This window comes from Culex quinquefasciatus, chromosome 1 (assembly GCF_015732765.1).
Source record: "Culex quinquefasciatus strain JHB chromosome 1, VPISU_Cqui_1.0_pri_paternal, whole genome shotgun sequence".
Lineage (NCBI taxonomy): Eukaryota > Metazoa > Arthropoda > Insecta > Diptera > Culicidae > Culex > Culex quinquefasciatus.
The window spans coordinates 116,580,290-116,604,478 of record NC_051861.1 but is presented as its reverse complement, the minus strand read 5'-3'; the positions used below and the strand labels follow the sequence as shown (position 1 = coordinate 116,604,478).

General features: G+C 30.6%; 1 protein-coding gene across 1 annotated transcript; it reads left to right on the top strand.

The window, feature by feature from the left end:
- The first annotated feature begins 1,138 nt into the window (after positions 1-1,138).
- On the top strand, positions 1,139-21,731 carry LOC119771115 (uncharacterized protein PF11_0213-like). The gene is made up of 4 exons (XM_038266509.1): positions 1,139-1,211; positions 9,573-9,595; positions 14,589-15,120; positions 21,676-21,731. Exons 1-4 carry the CDS (start codon positions 1,139-1,141, stop codon positions 21,729-21,731), a joined length of 684 nt encoding a protein of 227 aa, XP_038122437.1.
- Positions 21,732-24,189: the final 2,458 nt, after the last annotated feature.

Genomic DNA, 24,189 nt, shown 5'->3' with positions numbered 1-24,189 from the left:
TCAAATCAGGTGGCGCCCTTGCCGTCGTCGCCGTCGCAGTAGTCCAGTGACATTCGCTACGGTGACACTGCGCTGTGTCACCGCACACTTTGACCTCTGCCGCTGCGCGATCTTATCGCAAATCGTTCCACCAATACACCTTGAACAGTTTCGGGTTCTACGGTTGAAGAATTGGTGATCAGGACAAACAAGAAGTTCGGCGGCGCCGATCATTAGCCGATGATGATCGTGCGGCTCTCGCATCCTGTTGGGTTGCTTCGATGTGTGCGTGATCGATCGGACTTCCTCGTCGGGTTTTCGTAAACGTCACACGCACGTCGTCGGCTTCTGAGTGAGTAGAGTAGAATATATCTACGAAGAAGTCGATTGCCAATACGACGACCGACTGAGAGTTTCGCACGGCGGTAGTACACGAACTATTCCGGGAGCGGTCGGAGGTCAGTAAAACAACGGTGCGTGCGAGCGCCAAGTTACGTCGTTTGAGGAAGTGCCCCCCAGCTGCTACTCCTTCTGTAGTAGGCTGTGACTTGTTTTAAGAACGCGCGGACGTAGCTTTAATCAACTGTAATTAAGAGAGCGAGACACGTGACTTTAGGCCGGGGAGTAGCCGCTAAGGGTTAAGCGAAAGAAGAAAACAACAACAAAACAAAAGAGTGTGCCAATCTGTCTGCGTGACTGAAGAAGAGGAGTTTGAGCGCGCGCGATCGCGCGCGTGTTTTAACAAAAGTTAAACAAAAGGTTTTACTAAACAAGGAATTCCTTTCCTATTGTTTTTTTTTTTCTTTGGGGGTTTTGTAGTGTTTGTGGAAGTTTGACGAAGGCAGCGATTATTTTTAAAAAGGAAGTGTGAAAGTCCAAATATCAACGTAATTTTATTTGGCAAACGTCAACCCTTAACAAATTAGGGTTAAGTAGTAATTGTATGAAGAATAATTGTGTGTAAGTGTGCTAGCGTGCGTGTGTGTGTTCGTTTGTGTATCAATTGAGTGTGCAAGTTTGTTCCGGAAGTGTTGCGAATAACCACAAAAGCAACGACAAAGCCAAAGAGTAAGAGAGGAAGAATAACAACAACGGAAGCAGAAGCAGGAGTACCAAATCAAAAGGGATTAAAAGGCAGAAACACCAGAAGGCAGCAACCATGGGGAGTGTATCCAACGAGACCGGATACGAAGGAGTTCTCGTCGACGAGAATCAGCAGTTTATACTGGACGGTGAGTGATCGTCATGAGAAAAGTTAAAAGGGAATTGAATTGGGTTAATTTTTGTGGTTAAGAGGTTGATGACTGGGAAACCATGTTTGTTATTTAATTTTAAAAGTTTGGAATTCATATCAAACCAACTTCATATTTTTAGGTCATATTCTTATTTGGTCCCAGTCCCTTTTTTTCGGCCTAAATTGTAAAAATTACGTAGGTTCTGGTGATTCGAAAATGATTTATCTTCTTTTGCAATGTTGATCAACTGAAATAGAAATAGTTTTAAAAAATACGGAAACTTTTTTTTAAAGAAAAACTCAAACCTAAATTGTTAGTATGCGATACTTAAGTTTTAACAATAAATGCATTTTCAATTTGTATTATCGAATTTTTACAAATTGTTATTTTCTTAACCAATTTTGTAATCTTATCTTATTGTAATATCATCAAAATATATTTTTTATATTCTTCGGCCTTTGTACAATGGTGGGAAACGCAAATTTAGCAGGAATAATTTATTTCCGCTTCAGAGTTTCAGAAGCATTTGCTAAGAATGAAATTCTACATCTTCTTATCAAAATATATTAGGGTGGTCTAACAGTTTCTAATATTTTCAAAAACTATCTTCGCTCCTAGATGAGATAGAGCTATACTTTCTTCGACAGTATTGTAGGACCAGCCATTTCAAACAACTTTGCCGAAGACACCAAATCTCTATCTCTTAATCTGTTCATTCTACAGCATTTTATATGAAAACACTAGGGTGGCCCATATAAAAAGTGTTTTTATTGCGTCTCTTTTTTGTTATTTTTGTCAATTTTTGTGTCCTGGGGACATATTTTTAGCATAAAAATACAAGTCTTTTGAAACGTGAACGAAGTCGCTAGGTCATTTTGGTAAAAAGTTGCAGCGTTTGTAAAGTTTTTAGGCCTTTTCCAAATATTTGTATCTTTTCGAGGTTGCTAACAAAAAGTATGCTCCGCGGTGCATCTGAAAGCTTAAAACTTCTTCTTTAATATGAATAAATATTATTCATTATATAATTCATGCTGAATGTGCGTTTTTCCGTCCACTGTGCGTCGCAAATATTTTTCTTGAAGTTAAACAAATAAATAATAAATATAGGTAATTCTCCGCCAACTCACACAGCAGTTGCCCCGACCCCTCTTCGATTTGCGTGAAACTTTGTCCTAAGGGGTAACTTTTGTCCCTGATCACGAATCCGAGGTCCGTTTTTTGATATCTCGTGACGGATGGGCGGTACGACCCCTTCCATTTTTGAACATGCGAAAAAAGTGGTGTTTTTCAATAATTTGCAGCCTGAAACGGTGATGAGATAGAAATTTGGTGTCAAAGGGACTTTTATGTAAATTTAGACGCCCGATTTGATGGCGTACTCAGAATTCCGAAAAAAACGTATTTTTCATCGAAAAAAACACATTTTTTTTAAATTCTCCCATTTTCCGTTACTCGACTGTAAAATTTTTTATAACATGTCATTTTATGGGAAACTTAATGTACTTTTCGAATCTCGACCCAGAAGGGTAATTTTTTCATTTGGAGCAAAATTTTTCATTTTAAAATTTCGTGTTTTTTCTAACTTTGCAGGGTTATTTTTAAGAGTGTAACAATGTTCTACAAAGTTGTAGAGCAGACAATAACAAAAATTTTAATATATATACATAAGGGGTTTGCTTATAAACATCACGAGTTATTGCGATTTTACGAAAAAAAAAGTACCCAAAATATGCTGAATTTTGTATAGATTTTCTTTGTTTTTTACTTATTTGTGTAAAAATTTCAGCATTTTCAAAAAATACAGTTTTTTGTGTTTTTACAGTTTTACAAACTCGAGAAGAGTTTAAATCTTAACAACATTTCGCTTTTTTTTATATATGGCAATTTAAGAAAATTTAAGTATTCAAAAATATACTGCAATTTGTCTAATATTGATTTTTTTAATGGAAAACTTAAATATTGAGAGATTCCACACAAAAATATCGTTGCTTGATATTTGCATTTTGCAATAAAAAAATTTGTTACATTTTGATAAAACTATGAGTTAAGGAAATATTTCAAAGTCCAATTAGATTATGTTTGAATACGTTCATTCAAAGAAATTTGTCACCGTTGGTTTGGTTATTTGGCAAATGTTTGGTATGGAGCAATTCTCTACCAAAACCAGAAATGGATTTTATATGTATTTTTTATTTGGCTCAAAATTTGTGGGGGCCTTCCTTATGACCAAATAAGCTATTTTGCGTCATTGGTTCACCCATACAAGGCTCCATACAATTTTGGCTGCTGTCCATACAAAAATGGTATGTAAATATTCAAACAGCTGTAACTTTTGAGTGAATTTTCTGATCAATTTGAAATCTTCGGCAAAGTTGTAGGTATTGTTGAGGACTTTTGGGAAAAAAATACACAGAAAAAAATTGTGTAAATTTGGTAGCTTTAATTTTGAAAGGTTGAATATTACCTCTTTTATGATATAATTTTACCTCAATTTAGACTGAAAATTGACATTACACCAGAAAAGTGGTATAATTAAGCATTTCCAGAGGTAAAATTACACCTTTTTTCTGACATAAAAGATGTACCCCTTCCCAGATGTAATATTACCATGATTTTTTTTTTCTGTGTAGGCACAGGGATTTTTTTTTTTGCAGATTTTTTAATCAACTTTTTTTTAACTAAAACTCAATTTCCCAAAATATGTATTTTTTGATTTTCGAGATTTTTTGATATGTTTTAGGGGACAAAAATCCGCAACTTTTGAGCCATATAGAAACATGGTTAAAAAATCTGCCGCCAAGTTATGAATTTTTGAAAAAATAGCGATTTTTTGAAAAAATCGAAGTTTCATGCAAAAACAAGTTTGACATTATTTTTTAATGCAAAATTGAATTTGCAATCGAAAACTATGTACTTTACAGATTTTTTGATAAAGAGCTCCGTTTGCAAGATATAGCCACCGAAAGTTTGATTTTAGCGAAATATTTGCAGTTTTTCGATTTTTAAAAATAGTGACCATGAGTGACCATTTCTATTTTTTTTTTTTTTAATTCAGAGAATTTGCTACAAAATTGTCTAAGAGACATTGAAGATTGGACCTCGGGTTGCTGAGATAGAGCCGCTTTAAGAAAAAGAAACACCAAAATTATAGTTTTCTAAATCTCACCAAAACAACCCACCATTGTCTAATGTCGATATCTCAGCAACTAATGGTCCGATTTTAAATGTTAATACATGAAACATTCGTGAAAATTTCCGATCTTTTCGAAAAAAATATTTTTAAAATTATTAGATCAAGACTAGCAATTTAAATAGGCGTAATATTAAATGTTTGGCCCTTTTAAAATGCTATTCATGATTTTAAAATTTTCAAAATATTTTTTTCGAAAAGATCGAAAATTTTTAATTAAGAGTTGTTTGTGTTAGTTTAAGCTTAACACCTTTTCTACAACCTATTACAATCATTTTTAAATAAGTTTTTATAGTTATTTATACTATCGAAATCATATGAAGAGTAAAATTGAATAGTTATACTTTAGATTAGAGCTGTTTGTTTGAAAAAAGAAACTAAATATTCACAAAATTCTGTGTTTTGTAAAACATTATAATTTGCATCTTGTGCATTTTCCTGTACACGGAAAAAAGTCAATCCTCGAAATCGTGAATTGTGTATTCAAAAGTTTTTCTGGAAAATAATTGGAGGAGGAGAAAAATCAAATCTCATATTTCAAGGCTGATTTTTCAAAATTTTAAAATTTACAGTTCAGTTGTGCTGTTTGCGAAATATCCATATTTTTTTCCAAAACTTTTACGTTTTTGTATTGATCTGTGATCAAAAACTGTAAATAGATTCAAAAGTTTGATTTTAAACGCAGATATAAGCATTATAAAATGTATTCAGAACAATTTACAATCGATTTTACAAGTTTTAACAATGAAAAATGGCATTTTATTTATTTTAGCACCCCTTTTTTTTTTTTTGAAAAAAAGATAAATAAAACTTTGAAGGGGGAGGGAAAAAACTTGGAATTAAATTTGCAATTGCATTTAATATTGCAATCATTGGAATAAGATAAACTTTATGGAATGAAAGTGAAGTCAAGAATCCTTTTTCGTTGAATCATTCGCTGATTACTGTTTTCTTACAATATTTCCTAAACAATTCTATGACAAAAATATTTAAATTTGGAGTGTACCTTCACCTTCCACCTAGCATTACTCATGCATTATTCAAAGGAAGAAATTACTTGTATCAAATATGATGACAAATTTACATTTGTTAATCATCGCAAGCTTGCTATTCATGAAACAATGATATCTAAACGAAATGTTTGTCATTAGGTAATCACCAACTGCCTCATTATTGTTGTCACTAGCTAATTTGGATTTAATAAATTGAAAAAGTTAGGAAATTTAATTTCCTGTGTTAAAAACATGTCCAGAGTTATCCAATGCACACACAAAACACACAACATCAAAACTGATCCGGAGCGTTTCGGTACGGTATGTCCACGCATCTTTCCTCCCCTGTAGATTTTGTGAAATGTGATCCGTTCTCAGAATCCTCTCTGCGGCAAACACAACGCAGTAGGGCAGGCCGCTTTAATATTTGTATTACATTTTCGAGTGATCTCGGATGTACTGCAATTATTAATATTGACAAGAAAAGCGCTTGAGGCTACACTGTTAAATCAATCACTACACTACACTGTTAAATTATAGATTAGAGAGAGGATCCGATGCACCATTTTTTGAAGTGTTTTTGAATCTGCCTTTACTAATCTAATCTAATCTAATCGAACACAAGCGCAGCCAGTCCGAAGAAAGCATCCGGGAAGAACTTATGGTTAGATTACGCCTCAAGTTCTTTCTTGTCATTATTAATGATTGCAGTACTTTCGAGAACCCCCGAAATGTATTACACTCACTAAAGCGGCCCGGCCTACTGCGTTGCATTAACCGCAAGAGACAGATTCTATGAACGGAACCCACATTTCATGGAATCATCAGGGGAAGAAGAAGAAGTGGGGACATACCGTACCAACCACTTCGTGTTATTTATAGAATATGGTGTGTAGTGTGTGTAGGGGAATCGTTGGGAAAGGGATTGTTGTATTATGTAGTAAATGACCTTGTGACATTATTTCACCACTACGGATTAATTCACTCAAGGGGTGTCAACCCCTCGGTGGCCGAGTGGCTAGAGCATCTGACTACCAATCCAAAGGTGTGAGTTCGAATCCCACCTGATTCCATGCGTTTTTTGTTCATATTCAAAGTTCAATTATAGTCGAATAATTTCAAGGAGACCGGTCGGGAATCGAACCCGGAACCTTCCGCTTATGAGGCGGGAGCCGTAGCCATTAAGCCACGGGCCGGTCTTTTGAAGTGTTTTTGAATCTGCCTTTACTGTTCTAAAACAGCCAAAAACCAATTAGATAGGAATTACATTCTTAAATCACACACAATTTCTCAATAAATTGATACTGTAGACTCAGCTTAACCGATACCTCCAAGAACGCACCCCGGTAAATTCAAATTACGCAAAAGTGCGTACGCCAAGCACCAATTTAAAATAATTTTCTCCGCCTCGCCCATGGTCACTTCTCGCAAATCAGCGGCGCGCAATCTTTTACGCAGAAATCTGCCGACGCCGCCGCCGTCAACCGTGCGTCAAACGGACTGTTTTTCAAATAATATCCATCAATAATGACAGTACCGCTGCTGCGGCAGCAGCAGCAGTAAAGATTGAGTTGTCGTTGTGCTCTGTTGTCTTAGATGTTGATATTGCGATTTGAAGAAGATTTAAAATTTTGACGTTTCACTGACGTTTCTAATAGAATAGATTTTGACGTTTCAATTGCGACAACCACTCATTGCGTCATTGCGACCAACAAAAAAAAAACAACCCAAGAAAAGGAATTTGCCTTACCCAACCAGAAATAAATAACGGTTCTCAGGTTGGTCGGTCGGTCACTTTAAAACCCCTTTTCCATATACACTTAGTACAGCGCACAAACACTAGCGCTGCGACACATGTTTTAAGCTTGTTTTGTTGTTGTTGTTGCACCGACGTGACATTCCTCTGGTTGTACGAAGAAAAAGTGCCAAAAAGTCGACGCAATGACCTTGGAAATCGATTTTGTTGTCTGTTTTTGCTCTTTTGTTTTGCGGTTTTGAAGTTGTGACAAATTGCGCTTGCGATAAAAATGAGCCATAAAAATTACGGTTTGACAGTTTTTGTCGCGATGGCGACCGCTAACGTTGATTGATTGCGCTGTCAAAATTGCCAATATTTGGTCAACGCAGTGCTGCCAGATTTTCTGGTAGTGAATCACCCCTCGTTTAATCAAGCACAACAATGTAAATGGGCCAAAGACGAAATGTAAACAAACACTACATTATTAGTGTAAACATTACCTGATTTGAGCGGGATGAGTTTTTTTGTTTACACTTTGTGTTTGGCCCATTTACAATGTATTGCTTGAATTTTAAGCTGATTGGCTCTTTATTGACGTCAATTTCAATATTGATTCCGAATGTAAACAAAAACTGGACTCCGCCCAAAACTGACCTTCTGCTAATGAAGGCCCAGCTAAAATTCCCAAGGTAATTACATTTTCCCAAGAACGGTATGCGCCTCGAACTTTGACAGGTAAAAAGTGTCAAACTGGCTTGGCTTAGCTTGGCCTAGGGTAGAGATCTGGGAGGGACCAATACGACAAGATTGTAGGGAATTTCCAGCCCTTTTTTCGGCGGCTAAGCCGTTCGATTGCGGACACGGAGGGAAATTTTGTTTGACGAAATCGCTTTTTTGACAATTAAGAAAAAAAAGTTCGCAAACCCTTTTTAATCGAAATTGGCAACACTGCCACCAAATTGTAAACATTGAAACCATAGATGTCAAAATCGCTTGTTTACATTCTTAGAATTTCTCTCCGTGCCGTAGTCCGTGGAGAACCTGGCCGTGCATTGTTTTCTGGCCAACAACTCAATCGCTGCGGTTGTTCGCCAGCTGTCCCAGCTGGCCGGTTCCGATCGTTTGCTATAAATAGTTGCAAAATAGACGCCATAAATCAATGGCTGAAGGAGAAAAATTGAGGTACAAGGTGCCAGGCGGCGTTCGAGCAAAACAATGTAAAAGGGCGAAAGCGAAGTGAAACAAACATTCTTAATATAAACATCAACTGACGGTTGCAGGACGTACTGTTTGTTTACATTTCGTCTTAAACCTTTTGACATTGTTTTGCTTGTCTCGCTCCACACACAAGCTGCGACATTCATTCATGCAACTTCAATCGCGAAAAATGAAGCAAAAAGAGGAAGACAACAAAATGCCATTTTTATTATAACTGCATTTCAATCCATTCATTTTTTCCGATCCCAGTTGGCGGCGCGACCTGTCTCGAGCAGAAAAAAATATCGTGGGAGAACGCGTCGCAAAAACAAAACATTCAAGGTAAACGACCCTTTTGACATTTGACAGTTAGTGGTGCGCGAAAGTGCCTTTTGTTTCGCGGGGGCACTTAAAAAAAGAGCAAACATTTCATAATTCATCACACTTTCGCCGCCGGGCCGACTCACTTTTGCATATCATTAAAATTAAATCGGAATTAACATTGCTCTCGAGAGAAAAAGATTAAATTGCGCGAAAGATGACAGTGTGACAGCCAACAATAGAGGGGGCGCCACCATTAATAAGGTGCGCGCGCTGCTGGCGCGAATGTCAAAGTGACAGCAGTGCTGCCAACAATTGAATGCTAATGCGGGGCCGGCTACTTGTGAATTGTTGTGAGGTTTGGAATTGAGTGGAGGAGGATTGTGATCTGCGACATCTCCGTAAAGTGTTTTGATAAGGTTGTGGGAATTTTGTGAGATTTTTTTTATGGTAGGCTCACCGCATGCTTGTTAATGTTTTGTTAATATTCATAAAGAAGTTGTTATGAAATGTTTGTTTTGTTTTTTTGTTGCGGTAGAAAGTGAGTGACATAATAATATTAACATCTTTTCAAAAGGGCTTTATTAACAATATAAAGAAAAAGTTCAACCTAAATTACTAATTTCTCATTTAATTTCACTATTTACAAAACTATTCACTGTTAAATTTCAATTAAATTGTGAGTAAATATTCACTAAAATTTTTAGTAACCTAATCAAACTATAAACGTTTGACGTTTATGGCATGTTTATTGAAATTAAAAGAACAAGTTTTCAAAAGGGTCAATAAGGATTTATTTAAAAAAACAGTATTGAATTACACTAAATTTTAAAATAAGCTTGATTAAACCAACCAAATCACATTCAAATTAGTGCTCTTGGTCTGGAGCTCAATAAACGCATACCCCCCTAATCGGGCAGACACCGCCGACCGACCGCGAACGGTAATGGATTTAGCATAAGTGATGCTTGTTTTTCTCCCGTCGAAACCAGGCAAGCATGCATTAAGATTTATTATTGTAATTTTTATTACTCGCAGCAAACAAAAAAAAAGGGCTGATCCGTCTCGAATTATGTTGGAGATGTTTGGTTTTTTGCTTTATTCTCTTCATCGAGCCTAATGAGCTAGGGAAAGAGAAGGTGATTGCACAGACAAGTGGATTTGATAGCTTGCAAATTGGAAAATTTGTTGTGTTTTCATGTCAAAGGGATGTAACTTATGTTTGGGTATAATTCACTAACTGAAATGAATTTAAGTATAAATTTCATGTAAGATAAATTCTTCTAATTTTATGTGAATTTAATCAGAATTATAAGTAAAATTTACACTAACGTTGATGAATTAAACATAATTTTTACTCATTTTTTTCAAAACCATAACTTAACTGAAATACAATTTGTTAACTCACTCATTTTCAGGTTTTTTCTTTTATTTTCGTAAGCAGCTATCAAACTTTGAGTGAATTTTGTTAAATTTTTGAGTGAATTTTATTGGAAATTTCAAATTTAAATTTTGAGTGAATTTTAATAAAATTAGTTGAGAATTTTGTGTACATTTTGAGTAAATTTCATACAAGTTTCGAGTTCTTGTTTTCTAATTTCAAGTGAATTTTGTGTAAATTGCGAGTGAATTTTATTTATTTTTCGAGTTAATGTGATTAAAAATTCTAGTAAACTTTATTCAATTTTTGAGTATTTTTTTTAAATATCTAGAGTGAATTCATTTCCGAGTAATAGCAATTCAAATTTTGAGTGATTTTTTATTAACTTAAGATTTTTTTGTCAATTTCGAGTATATTTTATATAGTTTTGAGTTTTTTTTTTTTAATTACAGGTGAATTTAGTGTAAAAAGTGAAATTTATTCATATTTCAAGTAAATTTTATATGATTTTCAAGAGAATTCCTCTCAAATTTTAAGTGAATTTTTTTCAAATAACTGGTGAATTTTGTGTAAATTATCAGTGATTTATTTTAAATTGAGAGCGTGTAAGTTAACATTTTTTCATGTTTAATTTTGCACATTCCTCATTAAATGATGTAAAATTGCATCGAAAAAAGATAAAAATATTTAATTAGATTTTGTTCAGTCTTCCAAAATGTTTTGTTGATATCAAAAATAATTTAATTAAAATTTTGAGCGAATTTTATTAAAATTTCTAGTGAAACTTGTGTAAATTTCGTGTGAATTTTAGACAAATTTGGAATAAATTCTGAAGCTTTAGATGAATTTTATAAAAAAATAAAGTTTTTTTTTAAAATAACTTCAAATAAATTTTCTTAAAATTTTGAACTTCTAGCTAATTTTGAAATTTTTAAGTTAATTTTATAAAAATTGTGGTGTTTTTTGTGAAAAATTCCAATGAATTTTATTTAAATTTCGAGTAAATTTTATGAAGCTTTCCAGTTTTTTAATTCGAGAATAAATTTTATTCATATTTCAAGTGAAAAAATATTAAGTGAATTTTGTTAATATTAAAAGTGAATTTAATTAAAATTTAGAGCGAATTTTATTAAAAAATCTTATGAAACTTTTGTAAATTTCGTGTAAATTTTAGTTGAATTTTAAATAAATTTTGCAATTTTAAGTGAATATTCTAAAAATTTTGGCGCTTTTGTGAAAAAAATTCAAATGAATTTTATTTAAATTGTTGAGTAAATTCTATGAAGTTTTCAAGTTTTTTTTGACGAGTGTGAATTTTATTCATATTTTTAGTAAAAAAAATTAGGTGAATTTTGTTAATATTAAAAGTAAATTTAATTAAAATTTTGAGCGAATTTTGTTTAAATTTCTGGTGAAACGTGTGTAAATATCGTGTAAATTTAAGTCAAATTTTGAGTAAATTCTGAAATTTTAAGTGATTTTTATGAAAATTTTGGAGGTTTTCTGTAACAAATTTCAAATGAATTTTATTTAAATTTGGAGTTAATTCTATGAAGTTTTTAATATTTTTTTTTTATTCGAGAGTGAATTTTATTAATATTTCGAGTGAAAAAATTTAGGTGAATTTTGTTAATATTAAAAGTGAATTGAATTAAAATTTTGAGCGAATTTTCTTAAAGTTTCTTGTGAAACTTTTGTAAATTTCAATTAAATTTTAGTCGAATTTTTTTAGTTTTTTTGTGAAAATTTCAAATGAATTTTATTATAATTTTGAGTCAATTCTAAGAAGTTTTCAATCTTTTTTTATTGGAGAGTTAATTTTATTCATATTAAAGGGAAAAAATATTTGATGAGTTTTGTTAATATAAAAAGTGAATTTAATTAAAATTTTGAGAGAATTTTGTATAAATTTTTTTTGAAACTTTTGGAAATTTCGTGTAAATTTTAGTCGAAATTTTGGTGGATTTTGTGAAAAATTTCAAATGATTTTTTTTATAGATTTTGAGTAAATTCTATGAAGTTTTCCATTTTTTTAATTGAAGAGAGAATTTTATTTATATTTCATGTGAAAAAATATTAAGTGAATTTTGTTAATATAAGAAGTAAATTTATTAAAAAAATTTAGAGATTTTTTTTAAAACTTCTTGTTAAACTTGTGTAAATTTCGTGTAAATTTCAGTCGAATTTTAAGCAAAATCTGAAATTAAAGTGAATTTTATAAAATTTCTGATGTTTTTTGTGAAAAATTATAAATAAATTTTGTTTGAATTTTGAGTAAATTCTATGAAACTTTCAGGTTTTTTTATTAATAATAGAGTGAATTTCATTCATATTTCAGGTGAATTATTTCACTTTTGTTCAAACATTGAGTGTTTTTTTAAATTTTTAGTGAATATTGTGAAAATTGCAAGTGACTTTTTTCATATTTGATTTAAATTTCAAGAATGTTATTTCAATTTTGAGTGAATTTTAGTATTTTTAAAATAAAATTTAAGCAAAAAATGCGAGAAAAAAGAAAATTTTGAATCCAAATCAAAGTTGTTCAAATTTTCAATAAAAACATGTTGAATATTGTCTGAAAGTTGTTTAAATTACATTGAAAAATGTGTAAATTTACATGTCTTGAATGTAAATTTGTATACTTTTCTAAAATTGATGTAAAAATACATCAAAAAAGTAATATTCCAACATTATTTTTGTCAGGCCACAAAAAAAATGTGCTCGATTTAAAAAAATAACTCAAATTAAAAAAAAATAGTTTTTCGAATTTAATTTTTTCAAATGGGTTAAAGACAGCTTCCATATTTTGCGCCTTATTAGGTTTGTTTTGTGATTTGTGAACAATCTGATCGACAGTGAAAGTTCGCACAAATATGAATGAAATTAATTCTAAAAATATTTCAGCAAAAATAAATTTCATTGCCGAACTGTTTTAACGTATCATTTTAATATTTTACAAATTCTTAGGCGAGACTTTTTACATTGAACAATTTTGTAAAACTCTTAAAAATAACTCTGCAATGTTACAAAAAACACGAAATTTTAAAATGAGAAAAATGACCCTTCAGGGTTATTGCATATTCGAAAAGCTTTTTAAATTTCCCTGAAAATGACACGTCCCAAAACAAATTTACAGTTACAGAATTTTTGAAACTATTAAAAAAATAAAATACGTTTTTACCTCAACAAAGATTGAAAAAGTGACATTACAACAGAATACTGGTAAAATTACACATTTTAGAGGTAAAATTACACACTTTTCTGACATAAATAATGTACCCCTTCCCAGATGTAATATTACCATGATTTTTTTACTGTGTTCTATTATTGAAAGATCTATTATTTACACGTTAAAAAATAAACACAAAGTTCCTCCCTTTATCTGTGATAATTTCAAACCGATAATTCACGTCCAAACACCTTCCTCTCTTTCACACTCGCACCCTCACGCACGTAAAAGTAACATCAAAACGTATGTAAATTTACGCCCATTGGCGGCGCCATCGAACTTTTTACTTTTATTAATACACGAAAATTTGTTTCTCGTCTCGGATTTAATTGCCGCGTTTCGCGTGCTACGCTGTTTGAAATTACTTATCAAAACAAGAGAGGTAAAAGCGGCTGTCTAATGAGCCGGGTTGCAGCGCGTGGGAGGAGATTTGCCCGACGCGGCCTTGCCCGACATTATTGTAGGCAAGTTTAGGCCGCCGCAAGGTAATATTTTAACTTTCTAAAACTAAACTGATCGGACTTGATTTCCTTTTTTTTTTGTTTCTTCAATCTTGAGAGTGAAGCGACAAATTTCTAGGTCACCGCCATCTTTGTTTCCCCGTCGTGAGTGACAGTTGCGATTTGTTTACATTTGCGCAAAAAGTGCGCACGCTGCGTCTGTTAATTGCCTTTTTGACGTAGCAACCTCTTTTCAGCGTTGTCACAGTAAACAAGAGGGGGTGACAACAGAACTGTCAAAACAAGCAGCGCCCCTGGCGGCGAGCACCGCAGGTGGGCGACAGACTCCCCAAAAAGTTTTGCGCTCCGCTGAAGATGGGTGCGTAATATTTGGTTTCTTGTTGCGCATGAAACATGATTACCTCAAAATGGTATATAATTTCCGCTCATTCACTTTTATGGAGCTCTGACTCTGATGCTGGGGAGTTTTGCTGAACGGTTTCGCTTTATGGTCTCAGCGAAAGGGATCGTCGGCCGGTTGCGAAATTGAGCCTGATGTATGACGCATTCACGTGTCTCCTCAAGTTAAGGGACAACATAATGGGGGAGGGATCAAGAAATGTTGCGCAGCGAATGACGGTTTTCGGTGTGGAACGGCTTGGAAATGTAGATCATGTGTCATTGGGCGATCCGGTGTCACCTGTCTCACTGCGGAAAATCGGGAATTGTTGACGTTGCGGCAGTGAATAAACAATGAGAATTTCCTGAGTCCTAAAATCAACTAATCAGCAACCCAACTATTCAACAAATCAACATCTTCAATGACCTCAACAATCTCAATAACATCAATAACCTCAACAACCTCAATGACCTCAATGACCTCAAGAACCTCAAGAACCTCAAGAACCTCAACAATCTCAACAACCTCAACAACCTCAATGACCTCAAAAACCTCAAGAACCTCAACAATCTCAACAACCTCAACAACCTCAATGACCTCAATGACCTCAATAACCTCAAGAACCTCAACAATCTCAACAACATCAACAACCTCAACAATTTCAACAACCTCAACAACCTCAATTACTTCAACAACCTCAAAAGCCTCAATAACCTCAACAACCCTATCAACCCCAACAACCTCAACAACCTCAAGAACCTCAAAAATTTCAACAACCTCAATGACCTCAAGAACCTCAACAATCTCAACAATCTCAACAACCTCAATGACCTCAATGACCTCAATGACCTCAAGAACCTCAACAATCTCAACAACATCAACAACCTCAACAATTTCAACAACCTCAACAACCTCAATTACTTCAACAACCTCAAAAGCCTCAATAACCTCAACAACCTCAACAACCCTATCAACCCCAACAACCTCAACAACCTCAATTACTTCAACCACCTCAACAGCCTCAATAACCTCAACAACCCTATCAAACCCAACAACCTAAACAACCTCCACAACTTAAACAAATTGAACTACTTTAAAAACTTTACAAATTTAACAAATTTTACAAATTTTACAAATTCAACAAATTTAACAAATTTAAAAAATTTAACAAATTTAACAAACTTAACAAATTTAACAAATTTAACAAATTTAACAAACTAAACAAATTTAACAAATTTAACAAATTTAACAAATTAAACAAATTTAACAAATTTAACAAATTTAACAAATTTAACTAATTTAACAATTTTAACAAATTTAAAAAATTTAACAATTTAAACAAATTTAACAAATTTAACAAATTTAACAAATTTAACAAATTTAACAAATTTAACAAATTTAACAAATTTAACAAATTTAACAAATTTAACAAATTTAACAAATTTAACAAATTTAACAAATTTAACAAATTTAGCAAATTTAACAAATTTAACAAATTTAACAAATTTAACAAATTTAACAAATTTAGCAAATTTAACAAATTTAACAAATTTAACAAATTTAACAAATTTAACATATTTAACAAATTTAACAAATTTAACAAATTTAACAAATTTAACAAATTTAACAAATTTAACAAATTTAAAAAATTTAACAAATTTAACAAATTCAGCAAATTTAACAAATTTAACTAATTTAACAAATTCAGCAAATTTAACAAACATAACAAATTTAACAAATTTAACAAATTTAAAAAATTTAACAAATTTAACAAATTTAACAAATTCAACAAATTTAACAAATTTAAAAAATTTAACAAATTTAACAAATTTAACAAATTTAACAAATTTAACAAATTTAACAAATTTAACAAATTTAACAAATTTAACAAATTTAACAAATTTAACAAATTTGACAAATTTCACAAATTTAACAAATTTAACAAATTTAACAAATTTAACAAATTTAACAAATTTAACAAATTTAACAAATTTAACAAATTTAACAAATTTGACAAATTTCACAAATTTTTGACCAAGAAAGTTTTTGATGAATTCAACAACTTAATTATTATGATCTAAGAAACATCAATGACCTCAAGAACTTCAATGACCTGAACGACCTCAACAACCTTAATGAACTCAACGATCTTAATGACCTCGACAACCTTGATGACCTCAATAACTTCAATGACCTCAATGACCTAAACAATCTGAATAACCTCGACAACTTCAAAAACAAATCAACAAATAGTTCTGTTAGCTGTTCTTTGGTGTTGAAAGTTGTTGTAAAGGTGTGTTATTTGACATGATGCGATTATGTCGTAATTTAAACAGCTAAAGATCTAATCTCCCCCAATTAAAATCATTTCTCCGCAACGACGACGACGCGACGACCGATTAGAAAACTTTAAAAACCCATCCAATCACCTCATTTCGAAAGCGAAAATTCAATTTACTGAAAGCGAAACCCGATCCACCGAATTCACTCGGCGTCACCATCGAACGCGTTTAAATCCAACATCAGGAAAATCCCTTTCGACGAGCGAAAGTGTTTTTTTTTTCGTGTGTTTTCGAGCTAGTATTTTCCAATTTGTGCGATCTAATTTGCTTCCTCACTGAGCTCGTCGGCGCGCAGCTCAGTCATGTAAAACAAAGACCTTTTGCCGAAAATTAAAAAAAAAAAGAAAAACGCGCTCGTTGACGCAACAATCGTGACTTGACAGCTAACAACAGCAACCTTTCCCTTTTGCGTCGGTTTTCCTCAACGAGGTGTGAAGGAAATTAAACGTTATCGTTTATTTTTGCTTACCCATTTTCAGCGTGTGTTCACTAACACCTTAATTGCCGGATAAATATAGGCGCCATTTTTTTTCCTCTAATTTTCAATCACCTTTTTCCTTATTTGTTTTCGATTTTGCTTCAATTTTTTGTCGTGCAATTTTTTTCGTGCTTTCTTTTTTTCGCAAAAAAAAAAATCGGTAAGTTTGTGTGAGTGTGTGTGTAATTGATTAGTGCAATTTTGAGGCCGATTTCCGATTCGAGCCTTTTTCCTAACATACACACCAACACCACCAGCATGAAATGGTCATAGAGTGAGAGAATAAGAGAGGGTGCCAATGAACTGATACTTAGCCTGAATTGGGCAAAAAATGGCTTTATTATCAGTTTTGAGTGGCTTTTGTTTATTTGCAGTGGGAAATACCCGAAAAAATGTGCACTCAAAAATTTCACGGTCGTTGTTGTGTAATGACAAAAAAAGAAAAATAAGCTAAATTTCGAATTCGAAGCATAAAGTTTCACAAAATTCTTTCTACTTTATTACAGTTATTTTTACTATCAAAAATAAAAAAAAATCAATAAATTTATGGAATTTTTTTTTCTGATGTTTTAGGTCTTTTTCTGACCAGAAGAAAGAAGTCCAAAAGTGCCCAGTTTCATTAAAAATTCAATAAATAGACTTTATATAATGTATTTAAATAGTTCAGAATCTGAAGAGTAAAGCGTCATTTATTTACTATTTTTGAAATTTGCTCGCGTTATTTAAATTGTAAAAACAGTAAAAATATACTGATAAGTCCAGCCCATAGCATTACTGCTCGGCTGGCACGCGTACGATATAAATAAACCATTTTAAATAATCAATTATCTATCTTTCCGCAGCCGGCTGCCTAAGATTTAAAAAATTTCAACCGATAAACAAAATGCTCATGGTCACATCACTGCCACTCGTGAATCCTGACCTCATACCCATCTACTAACCCCCTCAAAACTCATGTGATACTTTGTCGGAGAAGCAGTCGATTGGGCGGTCTCTATCACTCAAGTATCGGACTAACATTCCCATCCACTTCCCCGTGACCCTACCACTGGTCGTGGCCGGCGCCGGTATTGATCAGCATGATAGGGGCCTTTGAGAAGTTGCGAAGCGAGGAAAGATAGCACCCACTCATCTTCCACGGCTCGTGGATGTAACTTCTGGAGGTCCTGGTCAATAACGGAGTAGCAACTGCGGGTGGGCACCTATGCTTATGCTTATGTATTTAAATAGTTCAGAATCTATGTTACAAGTTTTACCTATCAAAATTTCGTTTTCATTCGCCCCTTTTTTTAAGGAACTTTATAAAGGGAGAGGGGACAAAACTTTGAAACATAATTGGCAACGGCCTGAATAAATATATGATATTTATAGAAATCTTGGAAAAAATAAACTAGAAAAATAACCTTAAAACACTTAAAAAATGACATTGCTATTTGAATAAATTTAAATGAATTCTATGTAAATTGAAGTAACAATGAAATTAATAGAGTTAAAATTTATTTCAAAAAAAGTAAAAAAAAACTATGAAATTCAATGAAAAATCATTAAAATAAAAAAAAAATTAAAGAATTAATTTTGAAACAAGTCGAAGAAATTCGAAGGAAATCTAATAATCCAAAAATATATAAAAAAATAAAAAAGTAAATAGATTTCAAAAAATAAAAAAAATAATTCAGAAATAAAACCAACAAAAAGTAGAGAAAATTGTTCGTCCAAAATAAAAGGCTCAAGGAAATTTTAAGAAATCAAAAAGATAGAGCTAGGTTTGTAGAAGCTAAAAATAAAAAAATAAAAAATACATTTCTTTTCGGAAAAAATAAGATAGTCAAATCAAACCAATTCCAATGTTTAAACTAATAAAAAAAAGGAAAAAAAAGCTAACCCTATCGAATCAAAAGAAAAAATAGAATCATCAAAAAGAAAAAAGAAATACCTAAAAAAAACTGTTCAAACTATAAAAAAGGCATTTAAGTGGAACTAAAATAAAATAGAAGAAATAGATTAAAAAATAATTTAAACCAAAGGTATTAAAATAAATGAATTGAAATTAAAAAAAATAAAAGAAATCTAAAGAAATCTGAAATTTAAATAACTTTAAAGAAATCTGAAAAAATCTAAAAGAAATTATAAAAAATCTAAAGAAATTTAAAGAAATCTAAAGGAAATTTTAAAAATATCTAAAAAAATTAAAAAATCAAAAGAAATCTAAAGAAATCTGAAAATATCAAAAGAAATAAAAAAATTATAGAAATCTAAATAAATTTAAATTAATTATAAAAAATCTAAAGGAAATTTGAGAATATCTAAAAAATCTAAATAAATCTAAAGAAATCTAAAAAAATCTAAAAAAAATCTAAAGAAATCTAAAGAAATCTGAAAATATCAAAAGAAATAAAAAAAAATAGAAATCTAAATAAATTTAAATTAATTTAAAAAAAATCTAAAGGAAATTTAAGAATATCTAAAAAATCTAAATAAATCTAAAGAAACCTAAAGAAATCTAAAAAAATCTAAATAAATCAAAAAAAATCTAAAAAAATCTAAAGAAATCTAAAAAAATCAAAAGAAGTATCAAAATCAAAAGAAATCAAAAGAAATCAAAAGAAATCAAAAGAAATCAAAAGAAATCAAAAGAAATCAAAAGAAATCAAAAGAAATCAAAAGAAATCAAAAGAAATCAAAAGAAATCAAAAGAAATCAAAAGAAATCAAAAGAAATCAAAAGAAATCAAAAGAAATCAAAAGAAATCAAAAAGATCAAAAGAAATCAAAAGAAAACAAAAGCAATCAAAAAAAATCAAAAGAAATAAAAAAATTGAAATCAAAAGATTTCAGAAGAAATCAAAATAAATCATAATAAATCAAAAGAAATCAAAAGAAATCAAAAGAAATCAAAAGAAATCAAAAGAAATCAAAAGAAATCAAAAGAAATCAAAAGAAATCAAAAGAAATCAAAAGAAATAAAAAAATCAAAATAAATAAATTGAAATCAAAAGATTTCAGAAGAAATCAAAATAAATCATAATAAATCAAAAGAAATCAAAAGAAATCAAAAGAAATCAAAACAAATCAAAAGAAATCAAAAGAAATCAAAAGAAATCAAAAGAAATCAAAAGAAATCAAAAGAAATCAAAAGAAATCAAAAGAATTAAAAAGAAATCAAAAGAAATCAAAAGGAATCAAAAGAATTAAAAATAAATCAAATCTAAAAAAATCTAAAGAAAACAAAAGGACACAAATAGATCAAAATATATATCAAAGGAAATAATTAAACCAAAAATATTTAAAAAAAAAACAAGAGAAATAAAAAATCAATAGAAAAAAATAAATTAAAATGAATTAAAACAAAACAATAGAACTGAAAAAACAAATGGAAAAAAGAAAGAAATAAAATTATTAAGAGAAATAAGAATATATCGTAAGAATTAAATTCAAAACCATAATTCAGAAGAAAGCGAACGACATTGAAAGAAAAAAAAATATTCCAGAGAAATGAAAACAAATCAAAAATAATAAAATTAAAGTCAAGAAAAATGAAAATTATCTCAAAAGAAACCGAAATAGGCAGAAAAAATAACAGAAGAAATTAAAAAAACGGGTTAAATTGAAATAGAATTTAAAAAGCACAAAATACTCAAATTATTTGAAACAACTATGTAATTGAAATAAAAAACTTTAAAGAAATAAAAATACTAAATAAATCAAGAGAAATTGTAGAAAATTGAGAAAAAATGTATTCTCATCAAAAAGTAACTTTAAGCATTCGAATTTAAAATGAAACAAAATATAAAGTGTTAGCAAAGAAAACTAAAAAAAAAATAATTGTATAGTTAATTACAGTTACTGTCATCATCTTATTTCTAATTTTTACATATTTGTAATTTAATTTAAAATAAAATAGCATTTAATAACATTAAAAAATAAACTGTGTTAAGTTAGACAAACTGGCAAATCATTTTCAACAGTGTGATCCTTCTTATAAAATAAATAGTTTCCTTTATCCGGAAGTCCAAACAATATGACGCTCTATCCTATTGTCCAACACCAGAACACTCCACTAAAAAGCATCAAATTTGGGTCCTTCAGCACAACTACCAGAAGAAAAAGCTACTCCAGTCTGAAGCCAAAATTGTGAACCTTGAGCCCAATGTCCAAAGTAAATTATATCTAGTATTAACAAACTTTACCATGCTGTTCAAAGCTAGGTTGCTATATTCTAATGTCCACACTACAAAACTTCAATTTATAGTCCAAAATCATTCTAATGTCCAATTCCGAAGTCACTTTCACCTAATGTCCAAAATAAGGTTTCTTTTGTCTTCAATATTAAAGTTAGGGAAATGAATCCATATATCCAAGATTAGGTAACTTTGACCTAATGTCCAAAATAAGGTTACTTTGACCTAATGTCCTAAATAAGTATTGTGTTCAATATCAAAGCTAGGGTAATGAAGCCTTCCATCCAAGGTTAGGCAACTTTGACCTAATGTCCAAAATTAGGTTCCTATGACCTAATGTCCTTTTTTAAATATCAAAATTAGGGAAACGAATGTTACTTTATCTTTATGTCCAAAATCAGGTTACTTTGTTCATAATAAGTCCAATTTCCCACATTTGGAGCCTTTACCCTTATGTCATTAAAGACCATTCAAGAGATTCGAAGTTTCTTTTTTTTTTGTTCTTTTGAAAAGTCCTAAACCACCAAGTGAACTCACAAACCAAATTGGCATATTTTTCCCTACCAAACTTCAAAGCCATTCCATTCCAGCACACGTGTGTTTATCGCCATTCAAAGATCGGAATGTCGTGAGTGATTTTCCCCTCACTTGCACTTTTCGGCGGTAGTTACTACTAGCTTGGGTGCCAGCTACTTATTGGGTTAGGAAAACTTTGCTTTTAAAGGTAGCGCGGCAATTTTGCTTTTTTTGATTGGTTGCTCGATTTAATTGCCGGTGGCAGGTGGCAGGTTGATCGCGAAATTTGGCCCCCAAGTCTGACAAAAAAAAACGGTTAAAGCCTCTGGTGCGGAATGAAGCAATTGTAATGGTTGGAAAACTCGCAGGAATTTGCCGCAAACTAAAGTAAAAAATGCTTAACGTGCGTGGATTAAGGGCACCACCTTGTTGGTTTAATTGTCCAATTTTGTCGGGAAATGAAACATTTCGTGCGGCGTTTCCTAGGTGGGCAGCAACTTTGTAAGAGGGGAATTGAAGTAGCTGCAATGATCCTCTCTCGGTTGGAGGGAAAAATGTTAATCTGAAACCTGGAAGAATGCGAATCATCGTGCGATGGAATGTGTGTGTGGTAATTTGATGTCCAAGTATGCAGAAAACAAACAGGTGGGATGCAACTCTACGGGATGTCCAGATGAGGTAACTTGGTTCAATGGCCCATCAGACAGGTGCGCTTTGCATGTGGTTTTGAGATGCACTGATCAACTGCATTTTGAATAAATTCAGAAAAATAACCAAGAAGTTAAGTTTAAGATTTTAGGTCATTGTGGCTGTTGAGTTGTTGAGGTCATTGAGGTTGTTAAATTTGTAAAAAATGTAAAAATTGTGAAAATTGTAAAAATTGTAAAAATTGTAAAAATTGTAAAAATTGTAGAAATTTTAAAAATTGGAAAAATTGTAAAAATTGTAAGAATTGTAAAAATTGTAAAAATTGTAAAAATTGTAAAAATGTAAAAAATGTAAAAATTTGTAAAAATTGAAAAAAAATAAAATTGAAAAAAAATTAAAATTTGTAAAAATATTAAAATTTGTAAAATAAAATTCGTTGGAAATTTATCACAAAAAATAGTTTTTTGTTTTATAAAATACACTTAAAGATTTCAGAATATACTTAAAATTTGACCATCATTTACACGAAATTTACACTAGTTTCACAAAAAAATTAAATTAATTTTAAGAAAATTCGCTCAATTTTTTTATTAGATCAGCTTTTAATATTAATAAACTTGAATAAACTAATGTTGAAAACTTCAAAGAATTTACTCAACAATTTAAATAAAATTCATTTGAAATTTTTCACAAAAAAACACCACAATTTTTTTAAATTTATTTAAAATTTCAGAATTTACTCAAAATTTGACTTAAATTTACACAAGTTTCTCACGAAATTCAAAGAATATTCGCTCCAAATTTCAATTAAATTTACTTTTAATATTCAACAAAATTCACGAAATATTTTGGAAGACCTAAAAATATTAAGGTTATGTTCCTTTTTTTTCGATGTAATTTTACATCAGTTAATGAGAAATATACAAATGTACACATAAAACATGTAAATTTACAAATTTTGTTATGTAATTTAAACAACTTTCAGATAACATTTAACATTTTTTTACTGAAACATTAAACAACATTTTTGTTTGGATTCGATGTTTTTTCTCGCGATTCTTTTGCTTATTTTTTTCTTTTAAAAGTACTAAAGTTCACTAAAAAATAAAATAACATTCATGAAATTTTAATCGAATATGCAAAAAGTCACTTGCACTTTTCACAATATTCAATCAATCAATAAAATCAATCAATATTTGAACAAAAGTGAATTATTTGCACTTGAAGTATTAATAAAATACACTCTCAAATAAAAAACTGGAAAACTTCATAGAATTTACTCAAAATTTAAATAAAATTCATTTAAAATTATTCACAAAAAACACCAAACATGTTTTTCAGTTCTTTTAAAATTTTCTGAATTTCCTCAAAATTCAACTAAAATTTATACGAAATTTACCTTGTTTCACAAGAAATGTTAACAAAATTGGCTCAAAATTTTAATAAAATTAACATATAATAATAAAAAAAATCACTAAATATTTTTTCACTTGAAATATGAATTAAATTCACTGTCGAATAAAAAAAACTTGAAAACTTCATTGAATTTACTCAATATTTAAAGAAAATTCATTTGAAATTTTTCACAAATAAACATCAAAATGTTTAATAAAAATCCTCTAAAATTTTATAATTCGACTAAAATTTATAAGAAATTTACACAAGTTTCACTAGAAATTTAAACTAAATTCTCTAACAATTTAATTTAAATTCACTTTTAATATCATCAAAACTCTCTAAATAAAATATATTTAGGTTAAAAAATTGTTAAATTTGTTAAATTTGTTAAATTTGTTAAATTTGTTAAATTTGTTAAATTTGTTTAATTTGTAAAATTTGTTAAATTTGTTAAATTTGTTAAATTTGTTAAATTTGTTAAATTTGTTAAATTTGTAAAATTTGTTAAATTTGTTAAATTTGTTAAAT